The sequence below is a fragment of the Peromyscus californicus genome, unplaced genomic scaffold (genome assembly GCF_007827085.1).
Source record: "Peromyscus californicus insignis strain IS unplaced genomic scaffold, ASM782708v3 Scaffold_12__1_contigs__length_115047231, whole genome shotgun sequence".
In the NCBI taxonomy this organism is placed as follows: Eukaryota; Metazoa; Chordata; class Mammalia; order Rodentia; family Cricetidae; genus Peromyscus; species Peromyscus californicus.
In genome coordinates, this window is record NW_026294413.1 from 59,375,644 (window position 1) to 59,392,943 (window position 17,300).

At 44.1% G+C, this 17,300-nt stretch overlaps 1 protein-coding gene across 8 annotated transcripts in view; it reads left to right on the forward strand.

The window, feature by feature from the left end:
• The window catches only part of Msra (methionine sulfoxide reductase A), a 334,518-nt gene that overhangs the window by 211,311 nt on the left and 105,907 nt on the right, over nt 1–17,300 (forward strand). For all 8 annotated transcript variants that reach the window (XM_052732962.1, XM_052732958.1, XM_052732963.1 and 5 more), the window contains one exon: nt 5,467–5,571. In XM_052732962.1, coding sequence (XP_052588922.1) covers nt 5,467–5,571 — 105 coding nt within the window. The remainder of the gene's footprint in view (nt 1–5,466; nt 5,572–17,300) is intronic.

The window sequence follows — 17,300 nt, forward strand, 5'->3', positions numbered from 1 at the left end:
ATTCTTCCTGACCCCACATTGCTATCATAGAAGAAGAAACTAATATTTTGTTGTCAGCCTGGGTATCCAGGGCCACACAGGTGTGACTTTTTATATGGGTCACTGCTTGTGTGACATTTGCTCTCTCCTGGTGACTTCAAGTTCCTCTGTCCTAAAATCTTCACTTGGGGTCATTGGATGGGCAAATAATTCACCTGCTTTTAAAACTTGGTGGGTTTGGATCCTGTTGCTTCCTAGCTGTGTGACTTGTGTGAGAATACTTGCGAAGAGATCTTAGCTTGCTCATCAGTGAAGGGGGCCATGTCTTTCTTAACACCACTAAACAGCAGTATTTATATCCTGTGTTCATAGAAGCTAAACAGCAGAGGCAACTCAAGTGTCCACTGGTGGATGAATGGATACACAAAATATGGTTCATACATGCATGCCAGTGTGTGTGCACGAGTGCATACACACACACACACACACACACACACACACACACACACACACACACACACAGATGGGACAAAAGGAACATGGATCTAAGGACATTATGCCAAGTGAAACAGGCCAACCACCAAAAGACACATACTATATGATTGCGCATATGATTGCCACTGTTCTGTGCCGTCAAACTGGTAACATTTAATCAAGGATATTTGCGTTTCTTACAGTACTCTGCCATTGTAAAAATGGCACACCGAGCTGAGGCAGGTCCAAGCCCCTCCCCGTCACACCAAGGCTGCACAAGGTGCCACACGGCAGGCACTGGGCTCCCATAAGCCTGCCCATGCACCAGGGATGGATCCCGATCCCCCCCACATACCTGCCCGGGTGTTCCCCAAACAATTCAGGCTAAACAACTGTCTCCCACATCCAGAGGGCCTAGTCCAGTCCCATGGGGCTCCACAGCCACTAGTCCACAGTTCATGGGTCTCCACCAGTGTGGCCAGTCATCTCTGCAAGTCTTTCCATCATGATCTTGACGTCCCCCGCCCGCAGAATCCCTCCTCTCTTCCATCGACTGGATTCCTGGTGCCTGCTGTGGATCCCTGCATCCACCTCCATCAGTCACTGGATAAAGGCTCTATGATGACAGTTAGGGTATTCATTAGACTGGTCACCAGAGTAGACCAGTCCAGGCACCCCTTTGATCACTGCCAGCAGTCCAAGGTGGGGTCATCCCTGTGGATTCCTGAGAGCTTCCCCAGCACCCTGCCTCTTCCCACTCCCATGATGCCTTCATGTATCACAGTATCTCCTTCCCTGCTTTCCCACTCTGTCCCCACTCCAGCTCAACCCTCCCATTTCCCTATGTTCTCACCCCCCATTCCTTGCCCTCTGCCACTCCCCCATCCCCAGCCCGCTCATGCAGATTCCATCCACTTCTACTTCGCTGGGCGATCCTTGTGTCCCTCCCAGGGCCTCTTCCTGTCAACTAGCCTCTCTGGAGCCATGGGCTGCAGTCTGGCCAGACATTGAGAGCAACAATTAATAAATGGGACCTCCTGAAACTGAGAAGCTTTTGTAGAGCAAAGGACACAGTCAATAAGACAAAATGACAGCCTACAGAATGGGAAAAAATCTTCACCAACCCCACATCTGACAGAGGGCTGCTCTCCAAAATATATAAAGAACTCAAAAAACTAGACTTGAAAATACTGAACAATTCAATTAAAAATGGGCTACAGAGCTTAATAGAGAATTCTCAACAGAAGAATCTCAAATGGCTGAAAGACATTTAAGGAATTGCTCGACATCCTTAGTCATCAGGGAAATACAAATCAAAATGACTCTGAGATACTATCTTATACCTGTCAGAATGGCTAAGATCCAAAACACTGAAAACAGCTTATGTTGGAGAGGATGTGGAGCAAGGGGAACACTCCTCCACTGTTGGTGGGAATGCAAACTTGTACAGCCACTCTGGAAATCAGTATGGCGGTTTCTCAGAAAATTGGAAATCAATCTTCCTCAAGACCCAGCTATATCACTCTTGGGCACATACCCAAGGACACATGCTCAACTATGTTCATATCAGCATTATTTGTAATAGCCAGAACCTGGAAACAACCTAGATGCCCCTCAACTGAAGAATGGATAAAGAAAATGTGGCACATATACACAATGGAGTACTATTCGGCAGTAAAAAACAATGATATCATGAGATTTGCAGACAAATGAATGGAACTAGAAAATATCATCCTGAGTGAGGTAACCCAGACTCAGAAGGACAAACATGGTATGTACTCACTCATAAGTGGATACTAGCCCTTATATTTGTGAGGCAGGCACTTTACCACTGAGTCCTCCCCCTGGCCCATTAATGCTTTTCATATTATCAAGTCACTGATTCACTTTAGTAATTAAATGACTCATTTTGGCATTTCAAATGATTAAATCAGATGTATAATGGACCAGAAGTGTTTGCCATAACCACTGTTACTCATGCTGTATCTTCTAAGCTCTCCATGACCATTCCTTTTATATTTGCTAGCATAAAGTCTACTCAGGAGAATGGGGTTAAAGTGCTTGCCGCAAGTGTGAGTCCATAGTTCAGATCCCCAGAACTGTGTAAGTGTCATGGTGGCTCACCTGTAATTCCAGCCTCTGGAGGTGGAGACAGAGATCCCCGGGGAAGGCTGACTAGCAAGGTTGACATTGGCAATCTCTGGATTTGATTGTGAGATCCTGCTTCAGTGAATAAGGCAGAAGAGGATTCGGGATGATTCCAAACGTGAGCTTCAGGCCTTAGTATGCACGTACACCCATGCAGGTGTACCCACCCATCATTACCCATGCACAGGAAAACACGCTCACCACATGCACACGAATATGGGGAAAACAACAAATAAATAAAATCTGCTTAGATGCTAAATTCTATGACTATGGTATCTGAATAAAATTGTATGGATTGATTAATAATAAATAAATTTTAATATATTAGCCACTAGTAGCTCATTGTAAAAAGAACATAACCAACATTAAAGAAGAAACTAAATTGGCCAATCAACATGGAATTCAGTGTTTAGTAATAATGAGCCCACTCCAGCTGAGTAGAACCCTCTCCTCTGGCTATGAAAGCTATGGATTAAAAAGACCATAATAGTGAGTGAGACTGGCCTTCATGCTGCTCACGGGGAAAGAAAATGTGGGCAGCTTTACTGAGGAGGAGTGTGGCTCTGGGCACCAAGAAATCTTTTAATATTTATAAATGTTGATCCAGAAATTCCCGTTATTCAACTGTGACTTGAGATGCCTCTGAAGTTTGGGAAAATATTTACATTCGAGGCTAGACATAGGGTTCTGTGTAAAAGCCCAAAGATAGGAACCGAGTGAAGAAGTAATGGGACAGCCATCTGATGGTGTGTTCTGTGGTTCTTGTAAGTGGTATTCTCTCAAACCTTCACTGCACTGTGTGATTCTATTTCCTCCTTGTTACTTCTCTTCCATTTTTTATGTCTTCTTGGCTTAGCATTATTCATAAACATTGCTCCTATAATAAAAGAAATTTGCATAATAAAAAATTAGAGAGAACGAGAGACTTTATTCCTTTTCTGGGCTGAGGTTCCTTATGTTCACCTTGCTCGCTCTCCTTTGACATAGTGAATGGCCCTTGGATGTGGAGTTGGCAGGCACATGTGTTTAGGTTATAGTACAGATATTCACTAGGTGTGTGGCCCCCGGTGATTTAACTTATGTGTATCTTGGCTGGTCTGTAAAGTGGAGTTTCTGTCTTCCTTGCTATCAGACAGAACTAAAATGAGAAAGCTCACCTGCAAGTGAACCCTCTGACCTGCTGAACCTTAAGTTCGGAGCTCTCCCCAGACTATCTCATAGTTGGTCATTTGCATGAAGGACCATCAGAATTCAATGGAAGAAAGGTCATGATTTATTACCAGGACAGAGCAGAGCTCCAGATAAGCTAGAGAGACAAAGCATAGTGTCTGGATGGGTTCCAGGGACTTCCAAACTTTCTCCAGCAGAGCTGGGCTAAGTTCATCTCCAGCATCCATGCATGACAGTGCACAAGGTATTGCTGAACAGCAAAACTCACCTAAGCTTTGGTGTCGCAGGATTTTATGTAGGCACCACCTAGTGTGTCAGCATGATCAACAGAGTGATTGCCCAATGTGGCTGGAGTCAGGCCCCAGGTTATCCAATAGCATGCCAACTAAAGGCCTCCTGGTTGTTCTTTCTGCACAGTCAGTCCCACCTTAATTCTGTCTGTTCAGTTCGCCTCATCCTGAAGTCCATTGTGAACAGCCTCCTTTCTGTTGGATATCTTATAGTTCATCTCCCAGGCACCCAGGGCAAAGACCAGACCCCTCTTTGGACAAGGCCAAATTCTTTATGATACAAAAGGTGACAGATAAGAGAGAGTGAGCAGATTTGAATACAGACATAGTGTTGTCTGGGGAGGCCTATTATGCAGGGTTCTGAGACTGGCCAACAGGAAGAACACGAACTTGATGGTTACAAGAAGTATGCAGGCATGCATGTCCCTCGCTCTCCTGGAAGCTTCATGATTGCCCATGAGAACAAACTCACTTACAGTGTACCCTGCCAAAGACATTTTCCAGCATTGGTATTTACCACAGAGAGGGACTGGGCTGAGAAAAATACAGCCTTCTGGGAGCTTGACTCTAACTCCGCCCTCAGTGTTCAGAGCACAGCGGTTGTGTCTTACCACTAACTAATTTATCTAATCGGGATGAGTTCTCAGTCTGTTTCTGCAGGTTTCTCTCTCTGGAACTGCTCAGCCTACTCCTTGTAGCATAGGGTGATGAAAAAAGAAACCAGGCAAGTCCCTTTTGCAGAGTTTCTGGTCCTGAGCACTGGGTCAGACTGGCTCCAGACTTCATAAAAGTCAGACTAGAAAAATGAAAATTCAGCTTGGGGACACAGCTCAGCAGTTAAAGCATTTGCTTTACAGGTGTGAGAGCTGGAGTTCAGGTTCCCCAAACCCCACACATAAAAGCCAGGGCGGGGGGTGCGGCCGCCCACCTGTAATTCCAACAGCAGAGAGAGTAAAGATCCTCAGAGCCAACTGGCAATGAAACTAGCCGTATTATCAACCTCTGGGTTTGACTGAGAAATCTTGCCGCAGTGAATATGGTAGAAGAGCAACCAGGAATAATTCCTGACATTAACCCGAGGTCTCCACATATGCACGCCCACACACACGTTCCCACACACCTGAATAGATGCAGGGTGAAGGAGGAAAAATGAAAACGGAGTTTAGTTCTCATATTAAAGGACACAGGAGAAATCTTCATCCCGGAATCTCCAGCGGGATAACTATGCTTTTATAACTCGGGACAGAGACTGGGATGAGACCAGCAACTGAAATCCAATTACACTTGTGCCCTTCCATCAGAGAGAGGAGTTCAGCTTCCATCTGCAGGGTCTTTTGAGCACCAATAGCCTGCAATGACTTGATGTTATCAGTAAAATTGGGTTGTATGTTCTATCTCTCTCCAGAAAAAACTGGCCATGCAGAAGTCGTCCGGGTTGTGTACCAGCCAGAGCACATCAGCTTTGAGGAACTGCTCAAGGTCTTCTGGGAGAATCACGACCCGACCCAAGGTAGAGTGATGAGTGAGCCAGTATTTAATTATCTTACTAATTACAGCTGGGATAATTAGTGTTTGAGCTGCATGGGAGAGATGAACCTTGAAATCACACAGGGGCTCAAGAATATGATTGCAGACATTTACTGACAGAATGGGGCGGGGGCACAGGGGGAGTAAAGGGCTGAGAGAATAAAGGCACAGCCACAGTCAGCGCCCCTCCCCCCTTTACAGCTGTCAGGGGTGGGAAAATTCCCACAGAGAAAGACGCCAGACAATGGAGATCCCTTCACCTTTGATTATTGCATTATTCTTCCTTAATGCAGCCTTTTGTCTACAAAATTAAAGTGTCTTTCCAGTAACTGCAAAGTTTTCCTGATTTATGGTCCCTTTGTTTTCTCAGAGTTTAGCCTTTCTCATCTTTTGACGTTATCGGGTTTGTTTTTTAAGAAACGTCTGTGGGTGATTACAGGAAGGGGAAAAAAGAATATAAAGGTGAAGAACAGTATTCAGTAGTCCACAATGCTTGGGTTATTCAAACATTTCATTTGTCCTCCTTGGAATCTGTTAGGTGGGAATATTAATGTATTTTGACTACAAACAGTGTCTGGTGGCATGGATACACTTGCAAGCAGAAAATCCCCCGTTGGCTAACACTATGGTAATAGCCAATAGTGAAGGATTTCTCCACTCCATCCTAACCACCTCATCAGGGGTGGCTTTGGGGATGGGGAAACTTCTAAACTGGGATCTTGGACAAGCACCCTTTGTCCAGCCTCTATCTACTGTCGCGTCCGCCTCGACCAGCAAGGAAGACGCAACACCAGGCTCTTCTCCAAGCAGTTTATTCAGGAACCTTGAACAATCTTCTGACCCCGGGGAAAGCCATCTTCTCACTCTCACTCTCTCTCTCTCTCCTCCAATCTCTCTCTCCTCCTCCGATCTTCATCTCCTCTCTCTCTTCTTTCTCCTCCTCCGATCTTCTATCTCCTCCTCCGATCTTCATCTCCTGGGGAAAACCAGCCCACGCCCTTTATAGCCACTGGGCAATCAACCCCATAGTGCCACGTGGACAATGCCGATAGGGTCAGACATACGCAAGCAAGCCAGATTAGGTCCAGGTATGCGGAAGCAAGCCAGATCCTAGCCTTAGCCAAATAAGGAGCATCTGCCATCGGGAAGGCAGAAGCCGGACGCCGGCGCCATCTTTGAGGCACGGCCGTGCACGGCTCTCTACAATCTACTCACAGAAATGATTTTCCCTTTGGGATTTTCTGTGAAGGGTTTGCCATATTGACTGACTCATGAGGAGTGGACATTTCCTTCCCAGATATGTTTGTGCTTTGGTAAAGTCTTAACATGGGCCCATCATAGCAAGTTGGTAGGTCTTAAGTGCTGTGTGTTGTGTTGAGTGTGTCCTCCAATATGCCCCACTAGAACTATCCACGACAAGGGTCATTTGCAAAGGTCAAACATCAGAGTGAAAGGCAAGTATAGTAGAGTGAGAGCCATAGCAGGACCAGGTAAGTCGACCAGGTAGTGATGTCTAAGATCTGGGTAGAGCTGTAATGACAACATCTGGCTTTCTATGGTTGCAGGCCCTTGGTAGACAAGAACTCAGATGTGGGGCAGTATGTCAAGGCCTGCAGGGACAAGAGCACTGCTATTAGAAGGCTTGTTGTCACCACAGTTTGGATCGCTGGGCTGGCCTAGCACAGGAGGAAGGCTATCCTGACAGTGTGGACATTAAGTTCTGACGGGTGCATACATCTAAGAGCTCATGTTAGTAAGTCTCCCATCAGATGAGGCAGACATTCAGCCATGTGTATGGCTGTAAAGCTGAGAGTTAATATAGAATGTGGGGAGGTTCTAAACTGTCCAGGAGACCCACATCAGGATTCCAGAAAGCCTGAGGCCAAGGTCCCTGCAGGCTGGGTTTGTCGCCTGTAACTTAGCTGGCTTATCCAATGTTCTGTCCCTGTAGGACTCCGGACGCCTCACTTTGGCAGCATCTCGGGCAAGACCAGTGTGTCCCTGGCTTTTCTGTCTGTGCCTCCTTTAATATCTTACCCATTCCACTGCGTCTTTATCAGCACAATATATTAGCAGGTACTGGCCCTTGAATGTCTGGTAGACACTTCCCTGAGGGAGGCCTTTGAAGACTCTGTTCCCCTCCACACTTACATTACATTTGCCTCAACAGTCCTCACTCAATCTTCTCCTCTAGGTTTTGTTTGTTTGTTTGTTTGTTTATGGCCTGTGCTACTATATTAGTGTCATAAGGAAAAACAGGCATTTATTTCCTCAAAGTTCTGGAGGCTCTTCAACCAGCAAGTTCAGGGTCAAGGGGTTGGCAGGTCTTATTTCTCCAGAGGCCTCTCTCCTTGGAGTGCTGATGGACCTCTCCTTTGTGGGTCCTCACATGGTCTTCCTCTCCTTGGAGTGCTGATGGCCCTCTCCTCCCTGGGTCCTCACATGGTCTTTGTTAGGTGTGTTTCCTTTTCCTACAAAGACACCAGTTGTATTAGATTAGGGCTCACCATAGTGACCGTGTTAGTGTTATACTTAATTACCTTCTATAAAATATCAGTTGGGGCTGGAGAGATGGCTCAACAGTTAAGAGTACTGCCTGCTCTTCCAGAGGATCCAGGTTCAATTCCCAGCACCCACATGATGGCTCATATGTCCTTTTCTAGCCTCCAAGGGCACCAGGCACAGACATGGTACACAGATATATACACAGGTAAAACACCTAAAAGTAAATGAAAAAGAAAAACCATTAACCTACAAGTTCAGTCACATTCTGTGGTACAGGAACAGAGACTTCAGCTTCTGAATAGAGGGGGTTGCACCATTGCACCCCATGGCACTCTCCACTGGTGACAGCCCACAGCACTATCCCTTAGAGGGACAGATTTGCCTGCTTTTCTTCTAGGGTGCTTTTTAATGCCACTCATAGACTTATAACCTGGAAGTTGTTTTAAAACCCATCCAGGTGAACATCATGGACTGAAGCCTTACCTTTCAATGTGCTTCCCATGTCATTACCAGAATTACTTTGGGGATAGTTAAATGCAGTGGAACATAGTAATGTCTTCTCTGTCTCTCTTCCTTGCCTCCCTTACAAGGTTCCTCAGGAACCTTCTAGATATCAAGTTAGATTCACTGGCCTAAGGGGAAAACGACCTTGGTCAGGCTCTTGTCCTATTGCCTAGGGAATGGGTGGGTGACCCAGCAGAGAGGGTTCAAGTCATTACCCAAGGTGTTACCCTTTGCTGGGGTGCCAAGGCTAAGGTGGTCTGTGTGGGGGTGTGAACAGCCTGTTCACAGGGGAAAGAAGATGAGTCGAGACATAAAGATGTAAAACCCACCAGAAGGCTCTAGGCCCGAGACCTGTCCTTCCTGCAGCTAGCCTCCTACTCTGCCAGCTGTCCCATGGCTTCCTGAGCCCCAGAGCCATGTGCTCTCCCTGCTCTTTAGCTAGACTGTCAAATGTCTGTGCCTTCAACCATGGAAAGTCTAACGCATCCACCTGTCTAATTTCATCACTATGCTTACCATATTAGGAACTGCTGGCTATGCCTATTGGACTTATAAATCAGAGGTCTAAGCGGTTTGGTTCATAGTCTCATTGTTGATTCAGATATGAAAGGGAGGTCACTATTATGCTTCTTCAGGACTTGGTGGCTTGATTAGGGGTTTCCTCAGTAATTCAGAATCAGTATCTAGGATTTGGGATATGTGGCCGGCAAACATGTGAGACCTTCCTGTCACCATCTCTGAACTGCTATGGGAGCAATTGTCCATTCGGGACCTTGTGTGTCCTCTGTTTGTCGGGCATGCCATTTGGTGATGCTAATCACTAAGTGGTCTGAATAGGTAGGAGGAGCCAGCCCCTGAAACAGAGGGAAATGCGTTCTCATAAGAAAATAGTCAGAACTCAGTGTACCAAGATCAAATGAGTACTCAACTAAGTGTATGTAAGACTGCACGCTGGAAAAATAGAAGCCAAAACAAAAATCAGAAGAACCCTGGAACATATTCCCAGGGACCCCTGAAGCCTCAAAACTTGTGGTCATGTGTAATTTTTCCAAGGTCAGATTTGAAGTCCATTGCCTGAAGGGTAGGCAGCTGTCAGGAGAGAGTTAGCCTGGGAATGACCTTGACCTCCTCTCCTCATCATGTTTCCCAGGGAAGTGGCTGGGCAGAGAGAGCTGCTTACGGCATGAGTGAGGGGAGGGGAAGCATGGAAGGTGCTACCTCATGCAGAAAGAGAACTTTCAGGAGAGAGCAGTAGGGTGGGTGTGGGCAACTCTGGGCTGTGAAGCAAGAGCTCCCTCAAGTTTCATTTCCGGAAGCAAGAATAAGCAATTCCTAAAGCCACTAGGGGAGTGTTTCCGTCTGTATGAGAACTGCTTATTGGCAAAAAGACAGACAATGCTCAAGAAGTTAAGAAGGGCTATCTGGTCTTTGACTCAAGAATACACCCAGAAAGCATACACATCTCCCCAAAAACACGACTCCAGAGGCACAGATCATAAATAGCATGTTGGGAGATTTTTAGAACCTTCTTGATAAAGTTGTTAAGGGTCTGAAGGGTCGCTCACATTTTTGGATTTGAGTTTAATGTATTTGGAGGGAAAGTAGAACCCTTGGGTGATATTCTCAAGTGTGGGGATTTTTGCTAATGTCAAAGGTCCAACACAGAAGAAGCAGCAGTCATTTAAGCTGAAAATCTCTTTGCAAGTAAGTCAGATCCTTGGGACGGAGAAGAAACAGGAATCCTGTGTGTTCTTCTGTGCTTCGAGGGACCAAAGCAGCACTCATAGTGTCTGCCCTTATGGGTAGAGCAGAGTACAGACATGGTCACCACTTAGGAAAAAAAAAGCAATGCTGGCAGGAAGTGGAAGATTCTGGTGCTTTTGGATAGTGTTGGGAACTGGGAAGGTAACAGTCAGTAAAGTACTTGCCATCCGGACACGAGGACAGGAATTTGGAGAGTCCGGAGCCCGTGTCAAAAGCCTGACAGAATGTCACTTGCCTGTAATTCCAGAGTTGGAGAAGTAGGGCAGAAGTGTCCCTGGGGTTCGCTGGCTGGCCACCCTAACTAAATTGATCAGCTCATGGTTCAGTGAGAAACCCTGACTCAAAAAACAGAGTAGACAGTTACTAAGGAGGGCTACTGACTTCAGCCTCTGGCTCACCTGTGTGGACACACACACGCACACACACACTCACACATGCATACACACACACACACACACTCACTCTCTCACACTCTCTCTCTCACTCTCTCTCTCTCTCTCTCTCTCTCTCTCTCTCTCTCTCTCTCTCTCACACACACACACACACACACACACACACACACACACACACACACACACACACACAGTTAAAGATGAAGCCAGAGACCTGTCCTTCCACAGTCACTGTGAGCCAGTCCCAAGAGATGTCACTCAGTGAGTGGGTCAGCTTGCAGTGGAGAAGCTGACTAGATAACCTCAGCTTACTTTTGGCTAGGGAAGAAGAGAATCTTTCACATCATCTACCACTTACCATAAAATCTGTACTTTGGCCCAAATCCTCAAGTTTAGGCCAAAGAATCCTGTGTTTGCTTTCTGTCTTTACCCACAGAGCAGATATAACTAGACTTCTAAAGATGAAGTGGAGTGTACCCATTAATGACCTCTTGGTCCCTTAACTGCTGAGATTCCCCAGGGAACATAGAGGAGACTAAGATTGAAGAGACTTTTGTTGGCCCTAGTTTAGACCTCTCCAGCCTTGAGATGTTGGTCAAGATATTCAATTCTCCGTCTTTCTTATCTGCTAAAGATATGGCCTGGTCTCGTGGGGTATCTGGCATAAGAATTAAATAGATTAGCATGAAGACCTCAAGGTACCAAGAGAGTGTCAGGTGGTGCTAGATCTTTCTCAACACAACCAAATTTCACCAGATCTTAAAGTTTGTGTTTATAGCTGCATTGCCCTCCATCCGCTAGAGGTTGGATTTTATATTCGCCCAGATCTCTTGCCCTTGTGTGATTGGGAAGAGTTCAGAATTGCTTGTGTTTTGGTTCCATGATATTGTTGATGCAGACAGCAGCAGCAAACTGATGAACCTCTCTCACAGACTTCTGAATTTTGCTGCTGAGACAGGAATGAAAAGATCTGGCCTCTCATGCCTAGTCTATCTAATTCGACCCAGTGTGTGCACACACCGGTAACACAGTTAATTCAGTATTCCTGCCTAGGGCACAGAGTACAGTAGTCCTGCCATGGGCCAAGCCCCAATATACAATGCAATGTCAAGATTCCAGCTCCTAAATCTGACTCCTCAGTTATAAGCTATTTCATCTCTTCTATCTGGGGACCAGGGCCCCTACAGTTATTAAGGACCTTTTAGGGGCTAGCCTTAGCAATGAGTGTTTTATGCTTTTGACTTACTTCATCTTGTCTGTAGTCCTCATTTAATGGGAAAGGAGAGGTAAGGTTCCTAAGGCCTTAGAAGTTTGCCCAGTGTTGGTGGGCCCCATGTAGGCTGGAGCTCAGTCTGTATTCTTTCCCTAGCACTAGAAGGGAACAAATTTCCTGGACAGGAGTACCTCCTCCTATGATAAATGTGCTGATGGGTCCCTTGTGGTGACGGTTATGGCTTCAATGTCCTTTTTTAAGTGAGTGCGATAGATACTACTACTATGGATTTAATTCTACTTAAAGTGAAAGCCACATTTTATTAACCATCACATCCTCTGGGAATGGGAATGCCTGCCCATAGAATACATCCCATGGCCACTAGGCCAGGCCAGCCCACTGTGGGATTTGCAGGTCTCTCATGGTAACTCTGAGCCAAGAACAACTTCTAGATATTCCTCTGGGAGCCATGGCCTGTTCACAATAGCCATTGGCCCAGTATCTATTTCTCTACTTGGATAGCTTATCATTTTAGCTGGATATGCACCCATTAATAAAGACTCAAACTTTGGGGCTGAAGAGATGGCTCAGCAATTAAAAACAACTGTGTTCTTGGAAAGGACCCAGGTCCAACTCCCAGTTATGGAGGCTCACAAGTGTCCATAACTCTCTCTAGGTATCCAGTGCCCTCTTCTGACCTCAGCAGGTCAACAGGCATGCACCTGGTGAACAAACATACAGTCATACAGAGAAAAATGAAATAAATATTTTTTTTTCAAAAGACCCAAACTTCCATATTCCTTAGAGTGAAGTATGGTTTATATTGGAAGTTTGACTATTGAGGCATTAGTGAGTGTGTTAGGGTCAAGTTCCAGGCTCTGGTATACATCTGGGAATGATATTTACCATCTCAACATCACCTCCTCCTCCTCGTCCTCACTATCATCATCATCCTTTTCTGTGTGTGGGTACAATAGAGCACTGTATTGTTTCTGTCCTCCTCCCTCTTCTTCCTCCTTCACTCATGCACTTTGATACAGTAGGGAGCCATCATGGGCCACAGGGATGGCAGAGCTACAGCAGAAGTATCAAGTCATCATCCAAGTCTGAGCTCTTCAGACAAGAACTGACTTGCTTGACCTACTGTGACTTTGGTTCACATTGAGCCTCATTCCCTTCTCCTTTCCAGGAACCTGTCCTGTGTTCTCACTAGCACAGCTCTGACAATAAACTGATGGTGAGCTCCTATCAGCCTTCCAAAACTTTAATTAAAATGCTCCATGATGCAAGACATCTGTAATCACACTTACCGTGTGAGTGTGGATTCAGGGTGGTGATGCAGTCCCTTCTCTCTTCTTCCTTGGCCACACTCAGGAATCCTTCCTGGCTCATCCTGCTGTTACCAGGGAAATGGACATTACCTTATATTGGTTCTTAGTCTTGTTAAAAGAAGAATTTAAAAACAGACTCAGAAGACAGTTTGAGGACTGTTTTATTGGTATGTGAAAGAAAAACAACAGGACAAGCAGGCTGTAAGTCCCAGTAGCAACCAGGTAGAGATGGAAAAGAAGAAGAGAGAAGGTGTAGCAAGCTTTCTTGTCAGACTTTCTTTTGGGACTGCCAGGCCCCAAAAATGACATCAAAACTTATTAATTATGAAAGCTTTAGCTTAGGGTTGTTCCCAACTAGCTTAAATTAACCTGCCTTTATTAATCTAATCTACATTCTACCACCCGGATTTTTACCTCTCTTTCATTCTGTATGTCTGACTTCCTTCATGTTTTGCTGGCATTTCCCCCACCTCTCTTCTTCCCAGAGTTCCTCTCTCTCCCTGAAGGTCCCACCTATTTTTTCTTGCCTAGCTATTGGTCATTCAGCTCTTTATTAAACCAATCACAGTGACACATCTTCACACAGTGTAAGCAAATATACTGCAACATTTCCCCCTTTTTGTCTAAATAAAAAGGAACAGTTTTAACTTTAACACAATAAAACTATATACAATAAGAACAATTATCAGGTAAGAATTACATTCACAATGTCCAGCCCATTAGTATTTGGCAAATTTGGAGAAAATACTCTGTTATCTATTTTAGCTTGATGAATCCAACATTTTATACCTAAAGCATTTTTATCATAACTTGTATCACCATCCTAAAAATATCTTTTTTGACCTTAAAACATTTTCTTAGCTAAACAACGTAAGCTTTTATGTCTCTCAACCTTATAAACTTTACATCTCCTTTGTAAGTTTCTTTTCTGAATTTGGTAATAAAGAAAATGATATAACTATCTAGTCTTCAGACCCCATCAGAGATCTGAGAGGGATAAAATTTTACCTGAGTAAACAGGAAGTGCAGAGCAAACAGCTTCCCTAACTGTAGAAATGACAGAGACATTTGGCTACCTGCATTTCCTCTGCAATGTTGAGGCATCTCTCTTCAACCTACAGGCCTAGAATATCTGACAGACTTTTCTGTGAAGCGGGAATGTTGAAGGACTGTCCTACCTTGTCTTGACAAAGTTCAGCAGTCTCCTTCTTTTGTGTCCTGCTTGTCCAATTTGGACAGCATTATGTCAGGAGTTGAAGCAAGGAGTTTCTTGCCCAGTGGATAGCTTTGCCACAAATGAAAGCAAACCCCATATGGAAGTTCTTCAATGCCCATCATCCTTTTTTGAAGTAGATTGGTGCTACCAGGAGCAGACATGTCTCACTGTCATGAAAAGCCTTATGTTATTAGAACACCTTAAATGTCATATTCTGTAGGTCTCTAAATTATTTGAAGACTATCTAAAATATCTGTTTAACCTTGAAAACATAACTAACATGACTACAAGTTTGATTGTAATAGATGACTAATTACTGATCTGTATTTCTTAATTATCTTAAATAGTTTGTAATAATTTTACATCACATTTTAAAATGAATATAGGTATAATACATTAATCAAGAGTAGAAACATGTATATAGTAAAAATAATGTAGTGGGTAGCAATTTCAGCTTTGATCTGAAAGTTCCAACCCCCATTGAGGCTTCGATAACTGTCACGCCTACAAGGTGGGCCTGGGAGAGGACCCTAAAGACCTGAGATCCGGATGCACTGGCTCTCTTTGTTCCTGGACCCTGGATGCTGGAGGTAGACCGAGCAGAGTTCTCCAGAGAACACTGCCGGACTGCGCTACACCTTTCCCAGACCGTGTTACCTATCCCTTCACTTGTACGTTACCCCACAAAATAAACCTCCCTTTTAACTATGTGGAGTGGCCTTAATAATTTCACCAATAAAATAACCTTAAATTTGTATCAATATACAAAAATCCATACCAATGTAAAATATTTGACATTAATAGTTGCTCTTTAGTTTAAAAGTAGATTCAATAATCTACGCTTTTATCCTATCATTCCTATATCCTCCCTTTTTTGTAAATCTTTTTAGAGAGAGATCCCTAAATCTAACCTCCTTTGCTCAATTTTCTCCATGACTATGACCAATAACAGCTTGCAACCAAACCCCCTAAATGATGATAAATATCCATAACCCACTGAATGACCAAAACCACCTACCCCACTTCTTGGAAATGTGGACATCATGTTTTCTAGGCTATTTTTTGTTGTCTGTGGATGACAGCATCTTTAGGGGACCCTGAGAAAATTGAGATAATGGTCAAGTCTTAAGAGAGCTGTTGTCCAGTCTCAGTGTGATAGGAAAGTTCAGGGCTTATTTGAAGTCCTGGCTGGAATAGTCTATGAGGCTGGACCATCTCAACTAGCAGTTTTGAAGTTGTTCTGATTATAGATTTTTGAGGATACTGTAATAGAGTCATTCTGTGAGGTTGGATCACTTTATTGGTATCTGGTCCTTAAAAAAAATACCCACAAACTTTTAAAGGTAACATACATATATGTATTAACATAAGTATGGAATTGTGGTATGCACAGATCAGCTGAAGCTGATTCTCTGTTCCATGTTTGAGCAGGTAAAAGGCATCTGTCAACTTTATAAATCTGTTTGGACTGCATAACCAAACTGTCATGAGGACTCTGTAGCCAACAAGATTTATCATGTCTCCTCAAGTCTCAGAGCTATTTCCTTGTAGAGGAATCAGCTCATACATCACCTGTTTTATAAAGTTTTGTTTTATTTTTGTTTCATATCTGTAGTCATTGTTTTCAAGAGGTCTCCCCTGTCAAATCTGATTTTTATTAATTTTGAAGCAATCCATAGCTTTTTGTTTCCTATGGAAACAAAAGCATAACCTCTCCCCCAACTCAATGCATTTTCTGACATCCATTCTAAAGTTAAGACATCCTTAAAATATATAGGCTGGCTTAATTTATTAGTTTTTTTCCACAGTCCAATATCTTTCAGCAGTGTTTGCCTTTAGCTCATCAGCATTAAAAAAAATTCCAAGTGAACAAAGCACCATACAGGATCCAGACACCCTGTGTATTTCTCATCCTTATGTGGCTTATTTTTCTTACACTACTTTACTCTTTCTTTAAGAACATTATTATTTTTAAACTATTTATTTATCTATTTATGACTGTCTATACCCATTTTATTTTCTTTCTTCAGCAAGCTAAGCACATTCCAACATATTGTACCTGTTCAGGGTTTTTCTTGTTCTGGACCTGACCTTTTACACATCTGAAGGCTCCTCTGACCATGTGAGCCAAACCTTAAACTACTAGGCAGTGTCTAGGCTACCTGCCATGTAGTTCTACTTAGCACATGGTGCTGATGGCTGGCTCCGCCCCCTTCAGGCCCACAGGCACAGGTGGTAGCTGCACATAATGGTCCTAGCCATGCCTAACTGTCCCAGCTCTGGGAAGCTTGCTGAGCTCAATTTCTAGAGTCCTTGCAAGTGGCAGCTGGCTGCTGTGAGTGTTCAAAGAGAGGTCCAGGCAGCAGCTTCACTGGCTGGTGTGACTTCTCCTTCTGTGTGGTCATGCCCCACACTGGGTGCCAAATACAGCAAGCTTTCTTGTCAGACTTTCTTTTGGGACCACCAGCCCTCCGATAATGATGCAGAATCTTATTATTAATTTATGAAAACTTTGCCTTTTTAGCCTAGGCTTGTTCCCAACTAGCTCTTATAACTTAAATTAACCTGCTTGTATTAATCTACATTCTGCCATGTGGCTTTTTACCTCTCATTCTGTACATCAGACTTCTTCTGTGTTTCCCTGGTGTCTGCCTGCCTCTCTTCTTCCCAGGGTTCTTCCCTCTCCCCAGAAGTCCTGACAACTTTTTATTAAACCAGTCACAATGACACATATTCACACAGTGTAAACAAATATCCTGTAGCAAGAAGGTCATGCTTTTGGAGATA